Source organism: Tenrec ecaudatus, chromosome 1 (genome assembly GCF_050624435.1).
Source record: "Tenrec ecaudatus isolate mTenEca1 chromosome 1, mTenEca1.hap1, whole genome shotgun sequence".
Taxonomy (NCBI): Eukaryota; Metazoa; Chordata; class Mammalia; order Afrosoricida; family Tenrecidae; genus Tenrec; species Tenrec ecaudatus.
Genome location: NC_134530.1, coordinates 35,261,326 through 35,284,542, shown reverse-complemented (window position 1 = coordinate 35,284,542; position 23,217 = coordinate 35,261,326). Strand labels below are relative to the sequence as shown.

The window sequence follows — 23,217 nt, the reverse complement described above, 5'->3', positions numbered from 1 at the left end:
ACTCTTTGCTCCCTCAACATCATTAAACTCAATTCTACTTGAGGAGGCAACTCTTTCCCAGTTGTGCTTTGAGTGCCTTCCAACTCGAGGGACTCGTTTTCTGGCCCTGTATTAGCCAGTGTTCCATTGTTATTCAGATTTCCACTCGCCACATGTTTTAGAAGGAGATTGCCAGGCCTCTTCCTTGTCTGTCTCAGTCCGGAGGCTTCACTGAAATCTTTCTACTATGGATGATCCTGCTGGCATTTAAAATACTGTTGGTATCACTTTCAACATCACAGGAACATACAAGCCACCATACCAGGGCATATTGACAGGTGAATTGTCAAGGAGAACTTTTCAGGATCTATCCTGTCAGTGATAAGATGGATAGACTAATTGCTGATGAAGATCAAGAATTGCAGCCTTCAGATTAACAAGTCAATGTAAGGAAGACCAAAATCCTCATCACTGGACCAGTAGATAGCATCATGATAAATGGAAACAAGGTAGAAGTTGTCAGTGGTTTTTGTCTGTCTTGGATCCACAATCAAAGCTCATGGGAGCAGCAGTCAAGAGATCAAAAAGACATGATGATGTATTAGGTACATCTGCTGCACAAGACCTCTTTAGAGTATCGAAGAACATGGATGCTTCTTTGAGGACTAAGGTGCGCCTGACCCACGCCATGGTATTTTCGTTTGCCTCCTGCATGTGGGAGTTGCCCATTGGATAAGGAAGATCGAGGCCCATAATCCAGGACAAAGTGTAAGTGTTGGCTTTTGCAGTGTCCCCCCACGTTGTTGTAGTCTCCTTCCCAGGGGTGTGGTGTCACCAACTTTGGGAAACACTGCTTTATAGCATCAGTCAGAACAAGACCAGAGGCCAGCTACGGAACAGACCAGCCGTTGATTCTGTGATGCTGCTGAAGAAAATTTAAACAAGTCCATGAGAAACAAAGTACAACCTTGAGCATATTGCACCTGAATTTAGAGACCATCTCAAGAACAGATTTGACACATTGAACACGAATGACTCGTGACTGAACGAGTTCTGGAGATGGCATGAGGGACCCTATGCAGGAGGAAAGCAAACGTCATGAGAGACATTTGGGGGGAAGAAAATACCAAAGTGAATGTCAGAGGGGACTCTGAAGCTTGCATTTAAATGCAGAGAGGCTAAAGTGACTGGAGGAACCGATGATGCGAAACCGGGGGTTAAGGAGGGTGAAGCTCAAGAAGGCAGGGTGAAATATTATAATGAATGTGCAGAGTCCTAGCGCTAGAAACCCCGACGGGAGGACCATGCTTGGTATTTGTTGAGCTGAGAGAACTAGAATAATGCACGCCCCAAGGTGCAGTATCGCAGAAATACTGAACAGCACAGGAAACCTCAAAAGATGACTGCATCTCGTCATGGTGGATGCCCAGCCGCCCCATGAAGCAGCAGATGAGCAAACCCTGCTGGGGCTGCAGGAACAGTGCGAGTGTCGTGCGCTGAAGGCATTGGCCAAAACGGCTCCAGAACAGAATGCCACTTGAGTGCTTAGTAAGCCTGCAGTGCCGGCAGCACTCCCTCCCCGTGTGTACCAAGACCTCTGGCCAGCTCCCTGGTCGAGACTCCTATTTGTGCCCGTTCCAAAGAGAGGTGATCTAACAATGCAGAGATTATAAAACTGGACCGTACTCGAGGACGACCCAGTTTCATTCTCCAGTAAAATGTCACTGAACGCTCTTGTTTCAGTCCCTGACAGGCCGCTGTAGAAATTCCAGGCGAGACTCAGAAGAGGATATGAAACAAGGGATAGCAAAGTTGTGGATCGTGACTGAGAAGACCCCAAAGATGTTTACCTGTGTTTTATGGACCATGCCAAGGCATGACTCCATATGAATAATTTATTCTAGATGGATAAGCACTAACTTGGTTTGTATGAGACAGAGTTAAAAGATACCCAAAGAAGCCATCTTTTCCAAACTGCACCATCATTCCATATCAGCCACTCTCCTTAGTACGCTCCCTCCCATCTCTGTCTTTGGGCTCTGTAATATACTGCAGCGTGTCACCCAACTCACAAACCAGCAGGGAAATGGCTTCTTGGTTGGGTGGGCTGGAAAGTCTCAAACTTGTGGTTGAAGCTTCAGTCTCCCAACCCACGTGGCTACCTGGGCTGATAAACCTAAGTCAGCAGGTCATTCAGTATGTCATCAGCTCCTAAAGCTGGGGTGCATAGTCAGTGGTAAAATAGAAGGCTGTGGCTAGAAGGACGATATCAGGCAGCTCCCTGCCTTGCAGTATCTTCACAAATTGTGGATAAGTGACTGTGAAGGACATGGATTCCAGACCACTTCATGGCACTCATGGCAGACCCTGCATGAGTCAAGAGGCAGTCATTGGAATCGAACAAAGGGACACTGTTTGAGTGATTAGGGCCAAAACCCAGGAAAGGTCTGAAACAGGGTTACACTGTTGACCATATTTAGTGTCTGCTGAGCAGATAACGGGAAAAACTGAACTGTGTGAAGAAGCCCGGCATCAGAATTGGGGAAACCTCATTAACAGCCTTCAGCTGTGCTCATAGCTCAGTCTTGTTTGCTGACAGTGAAGAGGACTTGAAACACTGATGAAGATCAAAGACTACAGTCTTTATTTTTAATCCTTTTACTGGGGGCTCGTACAGCTTTTATCACAATCCATACATCCATCCATTGTCAAGCACAGTTGTACATTGGTTGCCATCATCATTCTCAAAACATTAGCTTTCTACTTGAGGCCTTGGTATCAGTTCCTCATTTTTCCCCCTCCTTCATGAACCCTTGATAATTTATAAATTATTGTTTTGTCATATCTTACGCTGTCCGACATCTCCCTTCACCCACTTTTCTGTTGTCCGTCCCCCAGGGAGGAGGTTATATGTAGATCCTTGTAATCTCTTCCCCTTTCCACCCCACCTTCCCTCCACCCTCTCGGTATCACCACTCTCACCACTGGCCCTGAAGGGATCATCTGCCCTGGATTCCCTGTGTTTCCAGTTCCTGTCTGTACCAGTGTACATCCTCTAGTTTAGCCGGATTTGTAAACTAGAATTGGGATCATGATAGTGGGTGGGAGGAAGCATTTAGGAACTAGAGGAAAGATGTATGTTTCGTTGTTGCTACACTGCTGCATCCTGACTGGCTCGTCTCCTCCCTGCGACCCTTCAGTAAGGGGATGCCCAGTTGCCTACAGATGGCCTTTGGATCGCCTCTCTGCACTCCCCTTCATTCACAATGATTTAAATTTTTATTCTTTGATGCTTGATACCTGATCCCTTCAACACCTCGTAATCACACAGGCTGGTGTGCTTCCATGTGGCCTTTGTTGCTTCTGAGCTAGATGGCCGCTTGTTTATCTTCAAGCCTTTAAGACCCCAAACACTATTACCTTTGGATAGCCGGGCACCATCAGCTTTCTTCACATTTGCTTATGTACCTACTTTGTCTTCAGCGATCATGCAAAGACTATAATCTTTAGTATGAATTACACTTCAACATAAAATTTAAATCATTACAAATGGACCAATAAGCAACCTCATGATAAATTGAGGCTGTCAAGATTTTTATGTTACGTGTTGGCATGTTGTCAGGAGAGACCAGCCCCTGAAGAAGGACAATCACGTCTGGTAAAGTAGAGGGGCAGTAAAAAAGAGGAAGGCCCTGGACAAAATGGATGGACCACAGTGGCTGCAACAATGAGGTCAACGACAAGAACAGTAGTGCGGATGGCCAGGACCAGTGTTTTGTTCTCTGGGACGGAGGCCCCTGGGAGTTGGAACTGACCCCATGACCTCTACCAGCAACCTGATCTACTTACTGTCTCCACGTGCTTTTGACACCCTCAGCACCCTGACCCCTGCTCCCTGTGTGCTGCTGGCGCACTGATTTGGACCCTTCGTTGGTGGAGGAGCTGAAATGGAAACGAGGGAAGGATCAGGAAGTCCCAACCTTCAGAGGGATAACAACACTGTAACTTCGTTTCTCTCAGAATGGCTTACCCACACATATTGGCTTACATAAACTTAATGAAATTGCACATGTGGCTTTCCAAATTACAGACTAAATCTTGTTCCATCAAATATAACTATAGCAAAAGAAATCTCTAGACAATAGCAAAGTGATTTCCGGACCGAAGCTGAATGTCTATTGCAAAGTAGTACTCTAAATTTCAATAAAACAAAATAATTTAGATCATTCTCTCTTTGTTTTTAAACAAACTCGAATATATTTCTTAAACAAAATCAGGCAATGGATTTTTGCACAAATAGTGTGTGCTAGATTTTGTGTTACAAATCATGCAGCCCCCTTCTGCCTCAGTTTCCTGTGCATACTATACATATTTTCATATGAACATGCACTTTATTTAAGGGGCTCTTTGTATGTGAAAACTACAATAATCTTTGTAAATAACACTAATGGGAACAATTATGTGATGAAATTTTGGAGATGCTTTTATTTTAATTAAAGGAAATCTTAAATTTCTACTATTTCCAAAAGATGTGTCTGAGGAGCGGTGATAAAGCATGAGAATTTGGATAGTGCACCCTCTGAACTCTTAGCATCTTTCCAATCTGCTTCCTGAATTTATTCTTAAATGTAAGTGCTTTCGCAGAGCTCTGTGCTGGGACCGCGAGAGCCTATGCTTTGTCTCTTCCATGCTCAGACACCCAGTACCTTCAAGACGCCATGAGCCACGTCCTAAGCTGTGTGAAAAAGGAGAAGGAGCGCACAGCGGCCTTCCAGGCCTTGGGATTGCTTTCTGTGGCCGTGAGATCCGAGTTTAAGGTCTACTTACCTCGAGTGCTGGACATCATCCGGGCAGCACTGCCCCCTAAGGACTTCGCCCATAAGTAAGCACCTCTGTGCTGTTTGCCCAGGGAGGGAGGGTGCACGTCCCACTCTCCCTCTTCGGTGTGTCACTAACTTCCAGGGTGTAAGGAGGCAGATCAAAGACAGCTTTTCATCAGTGGCGTTTAGCCTGTCTAAAGGAAGGAGCGTGTCAATGTGTCGGGAAGGTGAATAGCCTGTGAACATGTTACACGCCACTGCTGTTTTCAGTATTCCTATTTGCTGGAAATCCCCGGGCTTTCGTTTTTCTCTAGCGTTCTCTTGATAAGGCACCTCAAGCAAAGAGTCCCAGACTGGCACAGAGGGGCCCTACCAGCCATCTCTTATCACTGGGGTTCCATCAGCCCTTTCACCTCGCCAGGAGAACCCCTCAGCCCCCTGCAAGAGGGAGAGGCCAGAGGGCCTTTGTCTAAGGCTCAGGTGTCATTGTTCATTGGCTGTAGCCTGATAGTTGGCCTTTTTACTCCCTGGATTTAGCAGCTAGAGTTGCTCTGATGAGTTAATGAGCCCTGCCCATTCTAACGCTCATCAATCTCATCATCTTTTCATTCCCTCTGAATAAGAGCAAGCACTGGGATAGTTGGAGGTTGCGCTCTGCGTCCTGACAAACACAGTGTTCAGTGTGCTTCCTAAATGGGTCGGTACGCTGGGCCTTTGTGTGGATTCGGGAAAGGGGACCCTTCCTCAAAACGCTTTACTGCCACCTGCTGGATCGTCAGACACAGAGACATTGCCGACGATTTGTGCCCTCTGAGACTGTGCAGTAGCCAGCCTGCACGCGTACGAGTGGTGGCCTTGTCCTCCTTACCCCAAGGCGATTTTGAGGGAGAACATTACAAGAGGTTGTCATGTCTAACTAGCCGCTCTCTGTTCCATTGCAGGAGGCAGAAGGCGATGCAGGTGGATGCTACAGTGTTCACCTGCATCAGCATGCTGGCTCGGGCGATGGGGCCTGGCATCCAGCAAGACATAAAGGAGCTGCTGGAGCCCATGCTGGCAGTGGGTCTGAGGTGGGTGCGGCTGTGTGAAAGGGAGGGCGTGTCTTTTGTGCGTCAGATTGGACAGGCCGGGGAGAGCAGGCCCCACAGGCAGGCTGGTTCCAGACCCTTGCTCCTTCCGTAACTAGAGGTGTGATCTTGGCTAAGTTACTGAACTTCTTGAGCCTTAGTTTTTGGATCTGAAAAGTGGGTATAATAGCAATTTTTATAGCTTCTGTTCTGGTGAGGATTTAAGTGAGAGGGTCCATGAAATAGTGACTCTTACCATAATGCTGTGCACACAGGAATTGCTTTAAACATATTTGCAACTATTATATTAATATTAAGCCAATTGTTGCAGCATCTTAGCTTTATTCTCAATAAGGACAGGGTTCTCAATCGGCCTTCTGGATGATTTATTGAAACTCAGCCTTCTGCATTGTGCTGAATAATATTAAGCAAGTGCTACCGTAACACAAACCAGACACTTCTTGATTGATCTGAAATCTGAGGGTCAGGCCACGAGACTTTAGGGAATTAACTCCATTTCCTAGTATTCTCTCTAAAGTAAGGTGACCAGATTTTAACATTGGTAAAGTGGGACAGCATTGATAAAACTCATACCCTGGCGAAATAGCCACATGGCAGCCGAAAACTGTTTACCCTAGCTTGTCGTGCATTCTTTACAAAAATTGGGACTTTTTAAAAACGCCGCAGGACGCGGGAATAATTGTTAGAAATCGGACGTCTGGTCACCTTACTCTAAAGGCCCCCTTGCTGGGCAAGAACAGCGCACATGTCCTGTGCCCAGCCCCACATGTGACTGGTCTCCTTCCCCCAGCCCCGCTCTCACGGCAGTGCTCTATGACCTGAGCCGCCAGATCCCACAGCTGAAGAAGGACATTCAGGATGGACTGCTCAAAATGCTCTCCTTGGTCCTCATGCACAAGCCCCTGCGTCACCCAGGCATGCCCAAGGGCCTGGCCCATCAGCTGGCCTCTCCTGGCCTCACAGCCCTCCCCGAGGCCAGCGACGTGGGCAGCATTACTCTTGCCCTTCGAACTCTCGGCAGCTTTGAATTTGAAGGTAAGAAATTGCGGTGCCCTCTGCCAGGTGTTGAGGGCTGCGGGCACCCGGGATGAGGAATGTGGTGCCCTCTGCCAGGTGTTGAGGGCTGCGGGGCGCCTGGGATAAGGAATGCGGTGCCCTCTGCCAGGTGTTGAGGGCTGCGGGCACCCGGGGTAAGGAATGCGGTGGCTGGGTTTCCGGGATCTTGCCAAGACTCCAGGAGACAACCTAGTTGAACCTGGAGCAACTCATTCTTAGACCCTTTGTTTATTTCTGAGTCCCATATGGAGTTTTGGAGAAGATAGTACTCAGAAGTATCTGGTGAAATCATACTTCAGAAAAAGGAAGTTAGAGATGCCTCCCCAGTTCCACAGTGCTGAGGCAGATTTTAAGAAGTGGCTTCTTGCGTGTTTCCATTCCTATGGAAGTGTGATCTCCAAGAGTGGTGAGGCCTGTATCCTTCAGTTTAGAAACCTAAGCCTCAGAGAAACCCCCATCAATACATACCCCAGAGAGAGAGATTTCAAGGGGTGGGGGGAGATCCTTTTGAAATTGAAACTTAAGGTCCTGTCAGTAGTATTAGTCAAGACTACAGGAGAGCAAGAAGGTGTAAAAAACCTCAACATATTGTCTAAAGCAGTGGTTCTCAACCTTCCTAATGCCACAGCCCTTTCATACAGCCCCTCGTGTGGTGGTGACCCCCCAACCATAACATTATGTTCGTTGCTACTTCATCACTGTCATTCTGCTACTGTGATGAATCGGTCGACCCCTGTGAAAGGGTCGTTGAGAATCGCTGGTCTTAAGACTGGACTTGTAGCCGCCTGGGTTCCACTATTGCAGTTACTCCGCTTGCACTGATTAACACCTAGGATAACTTATTTCCCATCCATAGGAATGAGCTGTGTTTTAAGCATAACCTGCATCAGGCTTTCTTTGGTCCTTTAATCTGGGAACTAAGACAGATGGGAATACTGCTCAGGAATTGCCATACCCTCTCAGAACATCAGGGCTTGAATCATAACAACACACGAATGGCTTACTCTGTGACAGGAGTGGAGAAGGCTTGAGTGGGGAGGAGGACCTTGTTCCTGTCTCCCTGCTCTCTTACCTCCCTCTATTGCCTTTCTGCTGACCCAAAGCCCAAGGGCTACCCTTTTAAGGGGAGAGTTCTGGGTCAATATTGTGTTGATCAGTATCCCGCAGGAAATGGAATTGGTTGTGGAGGAATGGAAAATGCATCTAGTGAGTTGCAGAGCTACATTTCCGAAGCACCTGTGTTGATGGTTTCCTCTCTGCACTTGTACCCAGGCCACTCGCTGACCCAGTTTGTCCGCCACTGTGCAGATCACTTCCTGAACAGCGAGCACAAGGAGATCCGCGTGGAAGCCGCCCGCACCTGCTCCCGCCTACTCACGCCCTCCATCCACCTCATCAGTGGCCATGCTCACGTGGTCAGCCAGACTGCCGTGCAAGTGGTGGCGGATGTGCTCAGCAAACTGCTCGTGGTTGGGATCACAGATCCTGGTAACGCCGCCGCGACAGACGCCTTCTAGAGATGTGTAGGACCTTGGGGCAGTTGGGAAGTAGCGAATTTTATGACTTGGCCGGCTTTTTCTCTGCCAAGGCGGCAGTCCTGGCTACTCCCCTCTATGGTGTAAGATGATGAGCCTTTAGTGCTATTCCTTTTTTTCCATGAGTGGAGGGAAAACGGTGGAAGGTTCGATGAGAAAAGGTCTATGGGACTCAGCCAGGTGGTTCTGATATTGAAAGGAGGGTGAGGTGACTGAAGAGATTTTTCAAAGGCCCAATTGCTTTTACAGACCCTGACATCCGCTACTGTGTCTTGGCATCCTTGGATGAGCGCTTCGATGCGCACCTGGCCCAGGCAGAGAACTTACAGGCGCTGTTTGTGGCCCTGAATGACCAGGTGTTTGAGATCCGGGAGCTGGCTATCTGCACCGTGGGCCGCCTCAGTAGCATGAACCCAGCCTTTGTCATGCCTTTTCTGCGCAAGATGCTCATCCAGGTAATGAGGACCGTCCAACCTGGAGGCACTCGAGTGGGTACTCTTGCTCTGAGGGCTGCAGGGGAGAGAGTTGAAGACAGAAGGCGTGGGGGAGGGAGGGGGCGAGCCATTGAGATTGCTGGTAAATACCATCTTTGACCCCAAGAATCCACCTCTTCTCCAGGTTTGACAGTTGAGGTCCTCGTGGCTGTTGGAAGCTTCTGGCCAGTGCGGCTCCAGGGTGCTGCTTAGGTCCAAGCTAACGACATCCCCTGTCGTTGAGTCCGTGCCAGTGATTGGACAGCACCAGACCACCCCCACCACCCCCCATCTGCGGCTGTTTTCTTCCTGCCTGGTCAGCAGCTCTCCCATTTCAGGCTGCTGCAGATGTTACTGTCTCCCCAGCACCTTGCTCGCTCTCGTGCCTCTCTCCTGGTTCTCTTGCTGATGCCAGGTCAAGCACAGATGCCATGGTTCTTAGCAAAAATAACAAATAGGAGCATGGTTCCAACATGTCTCATTGACACTGCCCCCAGTCCATGGTTCCTGGCTTTCTCTCTGAAATACCACGAGATGCCAAGCTAAACTGTACCCTACTGTAGATTCAGGTTGGCATGGTTGCGAGATCTAGTAGGATTTCCAGTTCGGCTGAAGCTCGGCCCCTCAGGTTTGTCTTCACCTGCCGTTACTTCTCCGGCCTCACGGAGGATGATGCATGGTCCAGTCCTTCCTGTCGCCAGTTACTTCTGCCCGCCTCTTCTGGGTCTTGATGTGACTGGACTCTCAGTCCTCTCCCTTCCCCTGCCCTCCCTACCTCTCTCTGTGCGTCCTGACCCTCGCCATACCTTACAGCATGTAAAGAGCATACGCAGAGAGAAGCATTAGTACATGTAACCTTTCCCTTAGAGTAATGTCATTTCTAAGTAATTTATCATAATTAGAGTAGCTATAAACTATATTATCAGTCAACAAATTGGAATACCATGCATATATTAGTACTTCTCTTTGTAGCCTAAGTATTTCTTTCTTTAACTGTTGGCCACATTTAGGGTTTCCATCATTTTAAGTCTTTTAAAAGTACCTAGCACTTTGGACAGAAAAAGAAATCATTGTTGGGCCTGCCAGCTCAAATCATATTGCACGGATACAGAACTAGTCATAATCACATCAGTCTGTCCATCCGGCCAGCATTCTGTTTTGAGTATCTGCTCTGTCCTGGGCACTGCTGAGTGTCTGGCATCTACTCAGTGCACAGCTCAGACTGGGCTCCGGTCTGAAACAGACGCAAGCCCTCGGGCCATCGTAGTTTTCTGGCATTGCAGAGTGTGAAACATCATTGAGTAAATCTTCCGAGTCCTGAGACTAACTTTGAAACACCAAAGTTTTGAAAATACTTTAAAAATTCATTCCTAACCTTCGATACCATTTTCCTCGATGGACCTACACATCTTCAGGCCTTGGTAAGGGAAATAAACTAAATGCACATTGGGATTTCCTTGATGTCTTGGTTCTCGGATTGTTATTAGGGCGCAACAATGCTTCGGACTCTGGAACTAATTTGAGGCGCTCAAATTTGGCCCTGCTCCATCCCAGACTGTGCTCCCCTCGTCTCCCAGCCAGCTATCTCTTCCGCTGCTGCGGGTCTGTTCTCTGTACCCTCACCATCCCCTCTTGCTGCTGTCTGCTAGCAAGGGAACCCAGAAAGGCCTGGTTACTTGATCAAAGTAATCCTGTTGATCTAAGTCCTGGTTACTTGATCGAAGTAATCCTGGTGATTGCCACTAAGTCTCTTGATGGCCCGTCATCGCTTCTCAGTACCCTGGGCTTGTGACATTCACTTGCCTCTCTGCTGAGAGAGTTCGTGCTGCCAGCCTCGGCTATCCAGCGGTCTGTCTATAGCAAGTGTCTAGGTCCAAAAGTCTCTTGTCACCAGGAGCACAATGCCCGGATGTTTGAAGGGTGTCAGAACAAGCATGTTACTTACCTCTGTTGATTCAGGTTCAGGAGGATGCTCTAGATAGGCTCTCTGATCGTTGGGTTTGGTCTAGATGTGCCTGAAACTGCTGAGCATCGACACTTCTTTCATCATAGTTATTTGTTAGGGAATCTCCTGTTTGCCTTTGTTGTTCAGCTCTTGTCTTTGTACTTGCCCTTGCCCACTTGGGCCAAGATTTTCCTCCCTGAGAGCTCTGCCCTGCTTTCTGCTCACAGCCTTCCCTGTTGCTCTCCTCCATCTGCCACCACGGTGCAGCACTTTTCAAATCTGCACCCCGGAGAAGATTGTAAGCCCCTGGGGGAGAGGGTGTGATTGAAAGCGAGGTGACTAGTTTCTGACCAGGTCTCCAGGGGCGGCATATTTTGAGACTGTCTTATTAGGTGCACGGGGGTCCTTTGCTGTGGTGTGACTAGCAGCTACATGCCCCGCAGTGGAGGCCTGGCTCCCACGTTCCCCCTTTGGCACATGGGCCTCCTCAAGCCTTTCCGCTGCAGTAATGAGCCCTTCGTCCTGGCAGATCTTGACAGAGCTTGAGCACAGTGGCATAGGAAGGATCAAAGAGCAGAGTGCCCGCATGCTGGGGCACCTCGTCTCCAACGCCCCCCGACTCATCCGCCCCTACATGGAGCCAATTCTGAAGGTAATGCCCAGCAGAGGCTGGAACTGGCACTTCCTCTCCAGGTTGCCTGTGTCGCTGTGCGTGGCGAGATGGGAGGGATGAGTGCTCACGGCCGTGGTGGATCACCTGGGTAATGTCTGTGGTTCCCGGCTTGGCGACAAGGGCCACCTCAAGCACTTTCGATGGGAAGTCTCACACTTACAGGAAAGTGGTCTTACGAGGGGTAAGATGGATGTTGAAAGCATATCATCAGATGTGTTTGGCAAGAAGAAAGAGATGGATAGTGGTGTATAATAGCTCCCCGAAATGACGAAAACACGAGGTCTAACATGTAAATCAGCCTTGAAGTTTGAATGTACCAAAGTTGTGTGAGTCATTACTATTGTGGGGGAGTAAATGATCTCACAGATGCACAGGAAGTGTTCCTTAGTCCTGGGACTGCCCACCTCTCGACTATGTCAGACACGTGCCTGGGGTGAGAAAAGTTGGAGAAGCACCATTCCAGAGAAAGCTTGGATTCATGCAGCTGAGAAGTACTGTGTGTGTGTGTGTGTGTGTGTGAGAGAGAGAGAGAGAGAGAGAGAGACTGACTCGGGTACATTTTTTTTAAGTTAAAAAACAGTTTATAGTATATTGTAATCTCTATTCACCATCTCCTGCCATCTTTCCATAGGCTTTAATTTTGAAACTGAAAGACCCGGACCCAGACCCAAACCCTGGTGTCATCAATAATGTCTTGGCTACAATAGGAGAATTAGCTCAGGTGAGCGGAACAACTGCTTTTCCAAAGCATGGGAGAAGTTAACTTGAAGATGCCAAATTATCTTATCACCCATTTTACATATTATATATATAATATGTATGTGTAAATATGTATGGGTCGTAACTTCTAATCCTATCTATCACTTGTGACTAAATTTTGTAGGTTAGTGGCCTAGAAATGAGGAAATGGGTTGACGAGCTTTTTATTATCATCATGGACATGCTCCAGGACTCTTCTCTTTTGGCCAAAAGGCAGGTGAGTTCCACCACTTTCTGGCTGAGAGGGCAGGACCTCATGAGGCCAGAGACCTAGTCCCTCTCGTTCCCCGCCAGTGGAGTGGGCCCCGTTCGGTGCTCAGAAGTATTGGTTGAATGAGTAAACACAAGAAAGACTTCAAACCAGAACTGGCTGTGCTCCTAGCCTGGGTCACTTCCAATGCGTATCAGGGCCAATTCGGGCCATGTCCTCCAGACAAAAGAGAATGAGGCCGTCTCAGAGCTGCAGTCCTCCAGGGTGCGGGCACATTGAGGAAGCCACCTGCACAGGCTCGGCAGGCAGGCACAGCCTCACCTCGCCCTCACCCAGCGTGGTTCACTGTAGTCATGCGAGGTCTTTAGCTGATTAAATGGAAATTGAGAACATTTTAATTTTCCTTGGTATCAGACTTCTGCTGTTAGTCATTGTAAGTGTAGAAGGACCATGTCTTTGCATGAGGCGCCCTGGTGGTGTGGTGGTTATGAGTCGGGCTGCTAACCATGAGGTCAGTAGTTCGAAACTACTAGTTACTCCAAGAGGGAGAAAGGCAGGGCTTTCTGTTCTTGCAACCTGTTTGCCGTCTCAGAAACGCACATGAGTAGTGTTACCCTGTCCTAAAGAGTCACTATGGGTGGTGTAGTAGTTATTAGCCTTCAACCCGCATGGTTGGCCATTTGAAACCACCAGCAGCTCCGCGGGAGAAAGACTTGACTTTGTACTCCCATAAGTAGTGACAGTCTTGACAACCCACAGGGCGTCACTAAGTCAGCATTGGCTCGACTGCAGTGAGCGCGTGATGCGTTTCCTCGGAGAACCGTGTGTTTACTCTTCAGTCCAGCGGTGCTTGCACAGTTGTCTTTGAGTAGCCTTGTGTTCATGTGCTGCCTTTCAGGCTTTCTATTCAGAGTTGGTTAGCGAAGCGGACAGGCCGTTTCCTTTGCTGTCCCTGGCTCATTGTACCTTGTGATCCCTGTCCTATCTAGGTGGCTCTGTGGACCCTGGGACAGTTGGTGGCCAGCACAGGCTATGTGGTGGAGCCCTACAGAAAGTACCCCACTCTGCTTGAGGTGCTGCTGAATTTTCTGAAGACTGAGCAGAACCAGGGTACACGCAGAGAGGTAGAGGACATGGCTGCAAACTTGGTCTTCACGGGTTTGTTGGGGAAATGGCGAGCGAGAGAAGGTAGCAGTGGTAATATGCTCTGACAGCCTTGAGCTCTGGGTCTCTCCCGTGCCTCGGGTGCGCACCGGGTAACGCAGAGCATAAAGAAAGGACGCGAAGCCTGTTGCGAGCAGACGAGGTAGTGATGAGTGTTGTCTCTGTGTCTACCCCCCTTGACCCTCAGGCCATTCGCGTGTTAGGGCTCCTGGGGGCTTTGGACCCCTACAAGCACAAAGTGAACATCGGCATGATTGACCAGTCCCGGGACGCCTCTGCCGTCAGCCTGTCAGAATCAAAGTCAAGCCAGGACTCTTGTAAGTGGTCCCTGAGCCGCACAGCTGACCGGGTCTGGGAAGCACCTTGAATAGATCATGAGGACATGATGGGTTCTCGCCTCACGTAGCAGCTTCGGACGACAAAGCCAGTTGTTTCCTCTTGCACCCTCGCAGCGGTGCTGCCTCTCGGCGTGTTCAGCTTCCGTGTCCACAGGCCAAGTCTGTACACCTGGGACAGCCCATGTTCTCCTCCCATTCTTTGCTACTTCTTCTTTGGGGTTCTTTTAATCTCCTGACACCCAAGGAGGAAGGGAGTGGAATGTATTTTTTCCTCCTCTCATTGACTGGAAATCGAAGGCAGATCAAGACAAGGGCCTAGAGGAACTAGTGAGTCAGAAACCCTCGGTTCTTTGGTCTGTCGAGAGGGCCAGCCCAGCGCTGCTGCCTTTTGACCCATTGCCCGCGAGCTGGAGAGGACCGTAAACATGGGCTGCAGGAACCCTGTAGCGTGTTCCAGACGCAACCCTATTGTCCACCTGGGGAAGCGAATGTCAAAGAGCGGGTCTGCTCCCGAGTGAGTGAGTTCAACCACGGGTTCCCTCCCACCTCTCCCAGCCAAGTGTTGTTCTCAAACCAACTGTAGAGACAGACGCGTGCTGCTTGCCATTTCCCCTTCCTCACATTTAGCTGAGAAGGGTTACCTGCTGCCCCCGGAGCTGCCAGGCCCTGAGCCTGGGCCACATCCTCGCAGCTGGTCCTCCTTTACTCAGCACCACTGGCAGCCCCCAGTCCTTGACCTGTTAGTGCTTCCCTTCCTCGCTGTACCTCAGGGACCCTCAGAGCCCTTGAGGTCCCACGTGCTCGGGTCAGGTTCATCTGCCCACTCACTGGTCTAAATCCCCTCAGGGGCACCAAGCAGCTGCTGAGCAGATGTTTGCCTAATTTAATTCCCTTTACTTTCATTTGAGAAAGTCATTATTTTTATTGATGGTTTCAGCTGCGCAGTGGGGAACCGTAATGGTAAGAAGCAAGTTAAACATCATGTGTAAAGAAACCCCATCCTACCCTTTCGGGCCTTTTCTGACATGGGTAGTAAAGAAAACCAAAGTTTTGGTTTTCTGATGGGTTTTGAGTCTTGAATGTGAGGGTGTGTTCAGGGGCTCCTAACAAGCCCCCACATTCCCAAATGATTCAGCACACACCTGGGAGAAAGATTAGCAAGCTACCGTGACTGAGGGTGCTTTTTATTGTTGGCTGTTCTGCCTCCACTCAGAGTGTAGCCACACCGTTGTTGTTAGATGCCATTGAGACCACTCTGACCCATAGGGACCTTGTGTACAACAGAGGAAACACCACCCACCCTGCGCCATCCTCACAATTGTTGCGTGCCCCTCATGAATGTCCTCTCTCCCTTTGCCCTAGCTGACTACAGCACCAGTGAAATGCTGGTCAACATGGGAAACCTGCCTCTGGATGAGTTCTACCCCGCCGTCTCCATGGTGGCCCTAATGCGGATCTTCCGGGACCAATCCCTCTCTCAGCATCACACCATGGTGGTCCAGGCCATCACCTTCATCTTCAAGTCCCTGGGGCTCAAGTGTGTGCAGTTCCTGCCCCAGGTCATGCCCACATTCCTTAATGTCATTCGGGTCTGTGATGGGGCCATCCGGGAGGTAAGTAGCTAAAACCCCAATGCTGCTCCTCTGCTGTTACCACACACATCCACCGAAGACTTATCCCCTGGCCTCAGCCTCCTAATAATGCCCACTGCTTATTCTTGAACTTAATGCCTTTCTCCCTCTTGAATTCTGTCACTTAAGATAAGTCAAAAAGTACAATCAGCTCGGTCCAGTTTTCTTGGCTTATTCCCTCAAATTGTGTCTAAGATGAATAGCCTGAGGGGAAGGATGGAATTCAGTTCAGCCTTCTCTTAAATGTCCCACTGTCTGGGTCTCTGATTGCTTCTTTCGTGGTTAGATTTAAATCAGACAGTGGTGAGAATACCATATAGCTGAGATTGTGAATTTCTTACTACTACAGCTCATAAGTCATTATTGCTGATGGGAAGTTTGAACATGTGGTTTAGTTGATGTCCAGCTAATTGCACTATTGGAAAGTTAGGGGTTTTCTATTGTCATTAAGAACAACTTTGTGGGCTGATACTTTGAGACTATTGTCGTCTGGTGCCATCGAGTCAGTTCCGACCCATAATGACGCTGTGCACAACAGAACCACGCTCTGCCTGGTCCTGCGCCAGCCTCGCGATTGTTCCTGTTGGAGCCCACTGTTGCAGCCACGGTGTCCGTCCACCTCATGGGAGGCCTTCCTCTTTTCTGCTGTCCCTCTGCTTTACCTCCCTTTGTTCACCTGCTGGCGGCAGCATCCATGTCCCAGGCCAGGATCACACTGATGGCACTCCTGCTTCCGTTAGTGGACATTTTTATGCAAAGGAGAGCTTGCCCCTTTCTCCCCTCGCACACTCTCTCTCTTTTTTTTGGTTAAATATCATTGTGGACTTAAGTATGCTTTTTTTTTTCTTCAGTGTATTGTGTTCTGTAACTTTAATTTCTTATTTGGAAATAAATTTAAACTTTCCAAAAAAAATTATAGTCGTATAAAGGTCACTTACATAAGCTTTACTCAGATTCACCTCTTGCTAACATTTTATACCCCGTTTGCTTCATCTCCCTCCTCCCCTCTCTGGTTTTCCCCTTTGGACGCCAGGAAAGGGAATTACATATGTTCTTGACCTTTATCCACCAATACTTCACGCTTTACTTTGTATTTCCCAAGAATAAGGAAATTTTAGAGCCACAAGACAGTTATCAACCTTCCTGGCTTTAAATAAGGAGGGCATCGCCCCTCAGAAGAATGTTCTTCAGAGAACAGCACTGGGGCTACCACTTGGGGAGGGGGTGTGTTTGATTAGCGCGCACTGGAGAAATGGAAAGGGATGGAGAGGGAGGGGAGCTCATCTGGCACACCAAGTCCCGAGAATTGATTCCTGCTCGGAGCAGACAGTGCAGAGAGGACCATAGGGCCAGCCCCACCACGAGAGTGACGTCCCTCACTAAACCATAATGCTGTGGAGACAACACTGGAGACACTGCAGGAATTGTGCACAAGCTGACCCCATCACGCTGGGGTGAAACACTAAGGGCATGCAACAGAGCAGCAAGGGTCGCAAAGTGATGAAATTCCCGGGGAACACCAAAAATAGACTGTGGAGGCAGAGTGGGGCACCCCATCAGACTCGACTGGAAAACACTCGTAAAGGCCAATAAACAGACCTTGAACTATTTATAGGCTTTTCCATTGTTGTCAGTGACTTTCTTTTTGTTGTTGTTATTGTTTTGTTGGTCTTGACTTCCTTTGTTGTCTTATTTGACTTTGCCTGTTTTTTGCGTTTGTCAGTGTATCTGCATGTCTATCTAGATAAGCTAGGCGGGATAAATAATTCAGAGATGAAAAGAACAGACCAATGGTTCCGAGGGGATACAGGAGAAGGGGAGATGGGAGAAAGAAAGGTGTGGGGGGCAGCCAACCCAGGGACAAGTGAACTAAAATCAATGGAGAGAAGGGCATAGGATGCCTAGTGGGGCTTAATCAAGGGCAATGTAGCAGTGAGTTACTAAACCCGAATGAAGGCCAAACATGATGGTGGGACAAGAGGAAAGTAAAAGAAAATAGAGGAAAGAACCAGGAAGCAAAGGATATATATATATATATTATATATATATATATATATATATATATATATATATATATATATATATGTATATATATAATGAGGGGAATAGAACTATTAACTCATATCTATATGTTAAGAGTTAAGGTTGCAAATGGACACTGGGCCTCGACTCGAGTACTCTCTTAACACAGGAACACTTTGTTCTAACAATCCGGCATTCTGTGATGCTCACCTTCCCGACAAGATCCCTGAAGACAAAATGGGTGTACAAGCAAATGTGGTGAAGAAAGCTAATGGTGCCTGGCTATGAAAAGATATAGCATCTGGGGTCTTAAAAGGCTTGAAGATAAACAAGCAACCCTCTAGCTGAGAAGCAATAAATCCCACATGGAAGAAGCACACCAGCCTGTGTGATCATGAGGTGTCAATGGGATCAGGTATCAGGCATCTAAGACCCAGAACAAAATCATACCCAAGGTGAAGGTTGGGGGTGATGTGCATGGAATGGAGACCCAATGCCCATCTGTAGACAACTGGACATCCCCTCACAGAGGGGTCACAGGGAAAAGATGAACCAGTCAGGGTGCAGCATAGCACCAATACAACACACAACTTTCCTCCAGTTCTTTGGTGCTTCCTTCTCCCACTATCATGACCTCAATTCTACCTTACAGATCGGATTAGACCAGAGCATGCACCCTGCTACAGATAAGAGCCCGACACACAGGGAATCCAGGGTAGATAAACCCCTCAGGGCCAACAATGAGAGCAGAGATAAAAGGAGGATTAGGGGAGGGTGGGGGGAGAAAGGGGGATTCGATCACAAGGATCAACCTATACCCCCTCCAGGGGGGATTAAATAATGGAAAAGTGGGCGAGGGGCAGTGGAGGATGATATAAGATATGAAAATAATAATCATTTATCAAGGGTTCGTGAGGGAAGGTGGGCGGGGGAGGTAGGGAGGGGAAAGAAATGGGAGCTGATATCAGGGGCTCAGGTGGGAAGAGACTGCTTTAAAAATGATGATGGCGGCATATGTGCAAATGTGCTTGACACCCTGGATGAATGTGTGGATTGTGGTGAGATGTAAGAACCCCTAATAAAAGTATTTTTAAAAATAAATAGGGAGGGCTTGAAGCACTTGTTAATGAAAGGCAGCAGCTGCAGCCTTCAGCGCGGATTGTAACTCAATGTAAGATAACCAAAATCCATACAACTTGGCCAATAGACATGTGAAAGCTGGATAATGAATAAATAAGACTGAAAAACAATCGATGCTTTCAAATTATGATGTTAGCGGAGAGTATTGAATAAACTATGGACTGCATGGAAGAATGGGCAAATCTGTTTTGGAAGAAGTATGGCCAAAGTGCTCCTCATGAGTAGAATTTGTATCATGTGCTTGGACATGTTATCAGTCCTTGAAAAGGGGCATCGTGCTTGGTAAAGCAGGTCAGCACAAAGGGATTCCGATCAACAAGATGGATTGGCACTGGTGGCAACAGTGAGAATGGCACAGGGCTGGACAGTGCGTGGTATCTGTACTCAGCGCCAGACAACATCTTAGTGTTTTCTCTTTTTGCTGCACTTTCTGGAGATTCTAGGGAGGTATGGTCCTTTTTTAAAACTTTTAGAAACAACTTACATTCCTTGGTTCCAACCCTCCATCCTCAAGAGAAGCAATATTGTATCTCCCTGCCGTGACACATAGCTTTCTCTCTGGCTACACAGTGTTCTGCTTTTAAGGATTCATGTGATTAGATTGAGTCTCCTATATGATTAAGCTCATTTTAGGAAAATTTCTTCATGAGATCTCAAACCATAAAATCCCTTCATCTTGTAAAATAGCGTTTTCACAGGTCCTAAGGTTAAAACATGAACATCGTCCCAAACCCATTGCCCTTATGTCAGCGTCAGCTCATAGACGTGGAATGACCCATACTGTCTCTAAAGCTGTACTTCCTGATGGAGCAGCCATGGCCTCCTCCTACAGGACAAACCGCTTGTGGGTCAAGCTGCCCACCTTGCAGTTAGCACTTGCACTTAACCCCTGCACCACCATGTCTCCTTGAACATTGTGAGAGGGTCATTGTTCTGCCTGAGACCCATTGTGTGATCATACCACAGATTATTTCATCTCTCCCGATTGTTGGACACTTGTATTTTTTCTAGTCTTCTGTTACGTAAAATTATGTTACAATGAAATTCTTTGTGCACATACTTTATTTTTGCCCAGTATATCCTTGGGATCAATTCTTTGAAGTGGGATTTCTGAGTGTAAGGTTCGCCGACATAATCTCGCTTCATTCTAACCAGAAGACTGCCTAAGTCTCATCCCATTTCACCTCTGACCAGCCCCGCGGGAGCACCTCTTTCCCACCCATGCACTCAAGTGTATTGTCAGACTTGAGAATCTGGTGATTTGATCAGTGAGAAACAGTGCCTCAGGATCATCTTAATCTCATATTGTGAGTGCGTGCTTTCATGTATGGAAGAGTAGATATCCCTTTGGGGGCGCCTCAACTTTTAAAATCTCCTTATTCACAATACTAACTCCTTATGATGGAAGCTGCAAATATTTTCCCGTTTGCCAGTTATTTTGCTGTTTTGCAAATGTTACCTCCTATAAGTTTCAAACTTATTTGGCCAACCCAGCCTCCTTTCATAAAACACACTCTTCAGTGCTCTTACGGCAGTGAACAACTTTTGTATAGTAACCCATTACCCAGGATCGAGTAGTGCAGGCGTCTGCTTCTGCAGCCCACCTGCATCGTCCCCGTGCTTCACTTTGGGAAACACTGCTTTATGTCATGTAACCACATTTTATTCTTGTAGTCAGATATGTCGATACTTTCCCTTACTGTGTCCGGATTTGGGGACCTATGTGGAAAAGGCAGCTCCATTCCCAGATTATAAAGAATTAATCTATTTTTCTTCTTGTATGTTATTGGCTTCATTTTTTACATTTAGATTGTTCGAGCTCTTTGGAATCCATCCCAGTGTGCAGTATGAGGAATGATTCCAATTTTATCTTTTTCACCCTGAAAATTTTCACTTGCCTCCCCAATTTACCAATGTCTAAAGTTAATCAATATCATGTGTCTTCCCCTGAACAATATATTAAACTTAGAGTAATTGCTCAAGCCACCTCTCTTTTCCCTTAAATTATTATATTCTATTTTACTATTTTTAACCACCAAATTAGACATTATTACTTTTGTTTTATGCAGCGTTTGTCTATACTCATCCACATTTGCCGTTTCATTTCTTATTATTCTTCCGTCTCAGGACTTCGTCCTGGGATTCCTCTCCTAAAACAGATTCCTCTTGGAGCGTCTGTCAAAGTCAAGCGTGCTTGTGTTTCTCCAAACAAGTCTTCATTCAACCCTCGTTTTAAAGTCTTGCTTCAGTTGCACATCCACGTGTGGGTTCTTCCACAGCTTTGTAGCTGTTACCTCGTGTGTTGCTGGTGACAAGTCACTGTGCCTTTTCCCTTCAGCTCTGGTCTCTGTGGCTCCTTGGCGGCCTTCTCGTTGCCCTCCTGGTTTAGCCATGCTGCATTCAGAAGTGAGGTTCGTTTCCTATCCTGCTTGAGATTTGTTGAGCTTCCTGAACTTCAGGATTGGTTTTTTTTTACACTTTTTCTTTCTCTCTTCCAAAATTCTGCTTAGACTTGTCACTTACACTCGTTCACACCCTGCCATCAAGTCTTTACTGACTCACAGTGACCCCCTGTGGGTTTCCTAGAATAACTTTATGGAAGTAGAAAGCCCAGTCTTTCCTCCTCAGAGCTGCTGGTGGTTTCAAACTGCCAACCATGTGTATTGCAGTCCAACATGTAACCACTACATCACCAGAGCCCTTTCGGTTAGACATGTCAGCGCTCCTCCTCATTCAGCTTTTAATATAGCTCAGTTTTTTCTTCCTTATTTCAAATCTCTCAAAGATGCATGGTGGGTGTTTCTTCGTATCCATTTCCTATTTGCCCATCCCTCAGCTAAGGTAAGTGATCAGCTGCTAACCGAGAGATGCATGGTGTGGACCTTCCAACAGAAAACAACTTGATGGTCAACTCCCACCGAGACTGTGAGGCTGTTCTGTATTGCTGTGAGCTGAAAAATCATACGCCTTTTTTCTCTAAAATGTGTACTTGGTTCTTTCAGATATGCCTTTGTATATAAAGCTCGTGAGAACAGACACAGCAAAACACACGCCAGGTTCAACAGTTTCTACATGTATAATGCAGGGACATCCATCCACTTGAGTTGTGCTACTATTTCACCCTCCTTTTCTGAGTTGTTCCTCCATCATGAACGAGCTAACCTGATCGACCCCTGCCCCTAAGGATTTTGTCTAGTCTTCCCAGTTGCTGGTGTCAGTTTCAGGTCTCATGATTGTTAAAAGAACATTATGTGCAAGGCAGACCTTTTTTTTAACTAGTTAGGTTAAACTCTTGTTTGGTTTTAAGATGACTTCGGGGCTATTTTTAGTTTAAGATTTAAAAATTATCTTAGGACACTAGTCTCGGGTTCATTCATCTTCCATGGATGGCACCAGTAAGCTTAGAAATTCATCAGAATTTGAAATTCTGATCTGCATCTTCCCTCTTTCGATCAGGATTCTAATGTGAAAGCATTGACCATCTACATGTTCAGTGGTAGCCGGGCACCATCCAGTTCTTCTGGTCTTGTGACAGAGGAGGCAGTTAGCCACATACTTCATATCCTCCTCCTGTCCCTGACTCTTCCTCCCTCTGTTGCTTCAGGTGACTAGTAACCGTTTATTACCCCTGCATGGCCCCATGTCATCTTTCAAGCCCTAGACACTATGCCATAAACTAGGAGGTAGCTACTCTTTCCTTGTTTGTTTTTACCACTTTGTAAATATTTCTATCACATAGCTTCCAGTTCAGCTTTTTCCAAGTGTGCAACTTATTAACAGCGGCTGTAATCATCAGCTGTGCAGCTCTGACTTGTTACTCACCTTCCCCTTCCTCCCTCCCCACCTTGGTGTAACCACTAAGAAACTTTGGTCTCCATAGGAGGCCTTTTGTGATTGGTTTCTTTCAGCAAATGTCTTTAAACTTCATCCATATTATAGCATGTATTAATGCTTTATTTCTCACTGGTTGAGTAGCTCCATTGTATGAGTGTCACATTTTGTTTATCAGTTGATGAACCTTTCAGTTGTTTCCATGTTTGGGCTATTGTGAATAATACTGCAATGAACATGGTGACAAGTCGTCTTTGCTTCTCTGCTTTTCAGTCCTGGGTATATAGCTACGAGTACAATTGGTAGGTCATATGATAGTAATCTTTTTATTTTTTTGAAGAATGCCAGACTGTTTTCTACAACGACTATACCATTTTGCATTTGACATTGTGGAGCATTCATTGAACTGTAAAACACAAGGTCAGCGTTTCAAACCTGCCAGTCAGTGCTCAAGAGAAAAATGAGGCTTTCTGCTCCCATAAAGATTTGTAGCCACGGAAACCCAAAGGAGCACTCTGTTCTGCTCTGTTGGGTTGGGATGAGTCAGAATTG

General features: G+C 47.2%; 1 protein-coding gene across 2 annotated transcripts in view; it reads left to right on the top strand.

The window, feature by feature from the left end:
* MTOR (mechanistic target of rapamycin kinase) overlaps window positions 1-23,217 on the top strand; it is a 124,524-nt gene that overhangs the window by 14,418 nt on the left and 86,889 nt on the right. For both annotated transcript variants that reach the window (XM_075550856.1, XM_075550853.1), the window contains exons 9-19: window positions 4,675-4,861; window positions 5,741-5,869; window positions 6,678-6,922; window positions 8,216-8,431; window positions 8,728-8,933; window positions 11,426-11,548; window positions 12,201-12,290; window positions 12,453-12,545; window positions 13,529-13,663; window positions 13,891-14,020; window positions 15,404-15,654. In XM_075550856.1, the coding sequence (XP_075406971.1) occupies window positions 4,675-4,861; window positions 5,741-5,869; window positions 6,678-6,922; window positions 8,216-8,431; window positions 8,728-8,933; window positions 11,426-11,548; window positions 12,201-12,290; window positions 12,453-12,545; window positions 13,529-13,663; window positions 13,891-14,020; window positions 15,404-15,654 (1,805 nt within the window). The remainder of the gene's footprint in view (window positions 1-4,674; window positions 4,862-5,740; window positions 5,870-6,677; window positions 6,923-8,215; window positions 8,432-8,727; window positions 8,934-11,425; window positions 11,549-12,200; window positions 12,291-12,452; window positions 12,546-13,528; window positions 13,664-13,890; window positions 14,021-15,403; window positions 15,655-23,217) is intronic.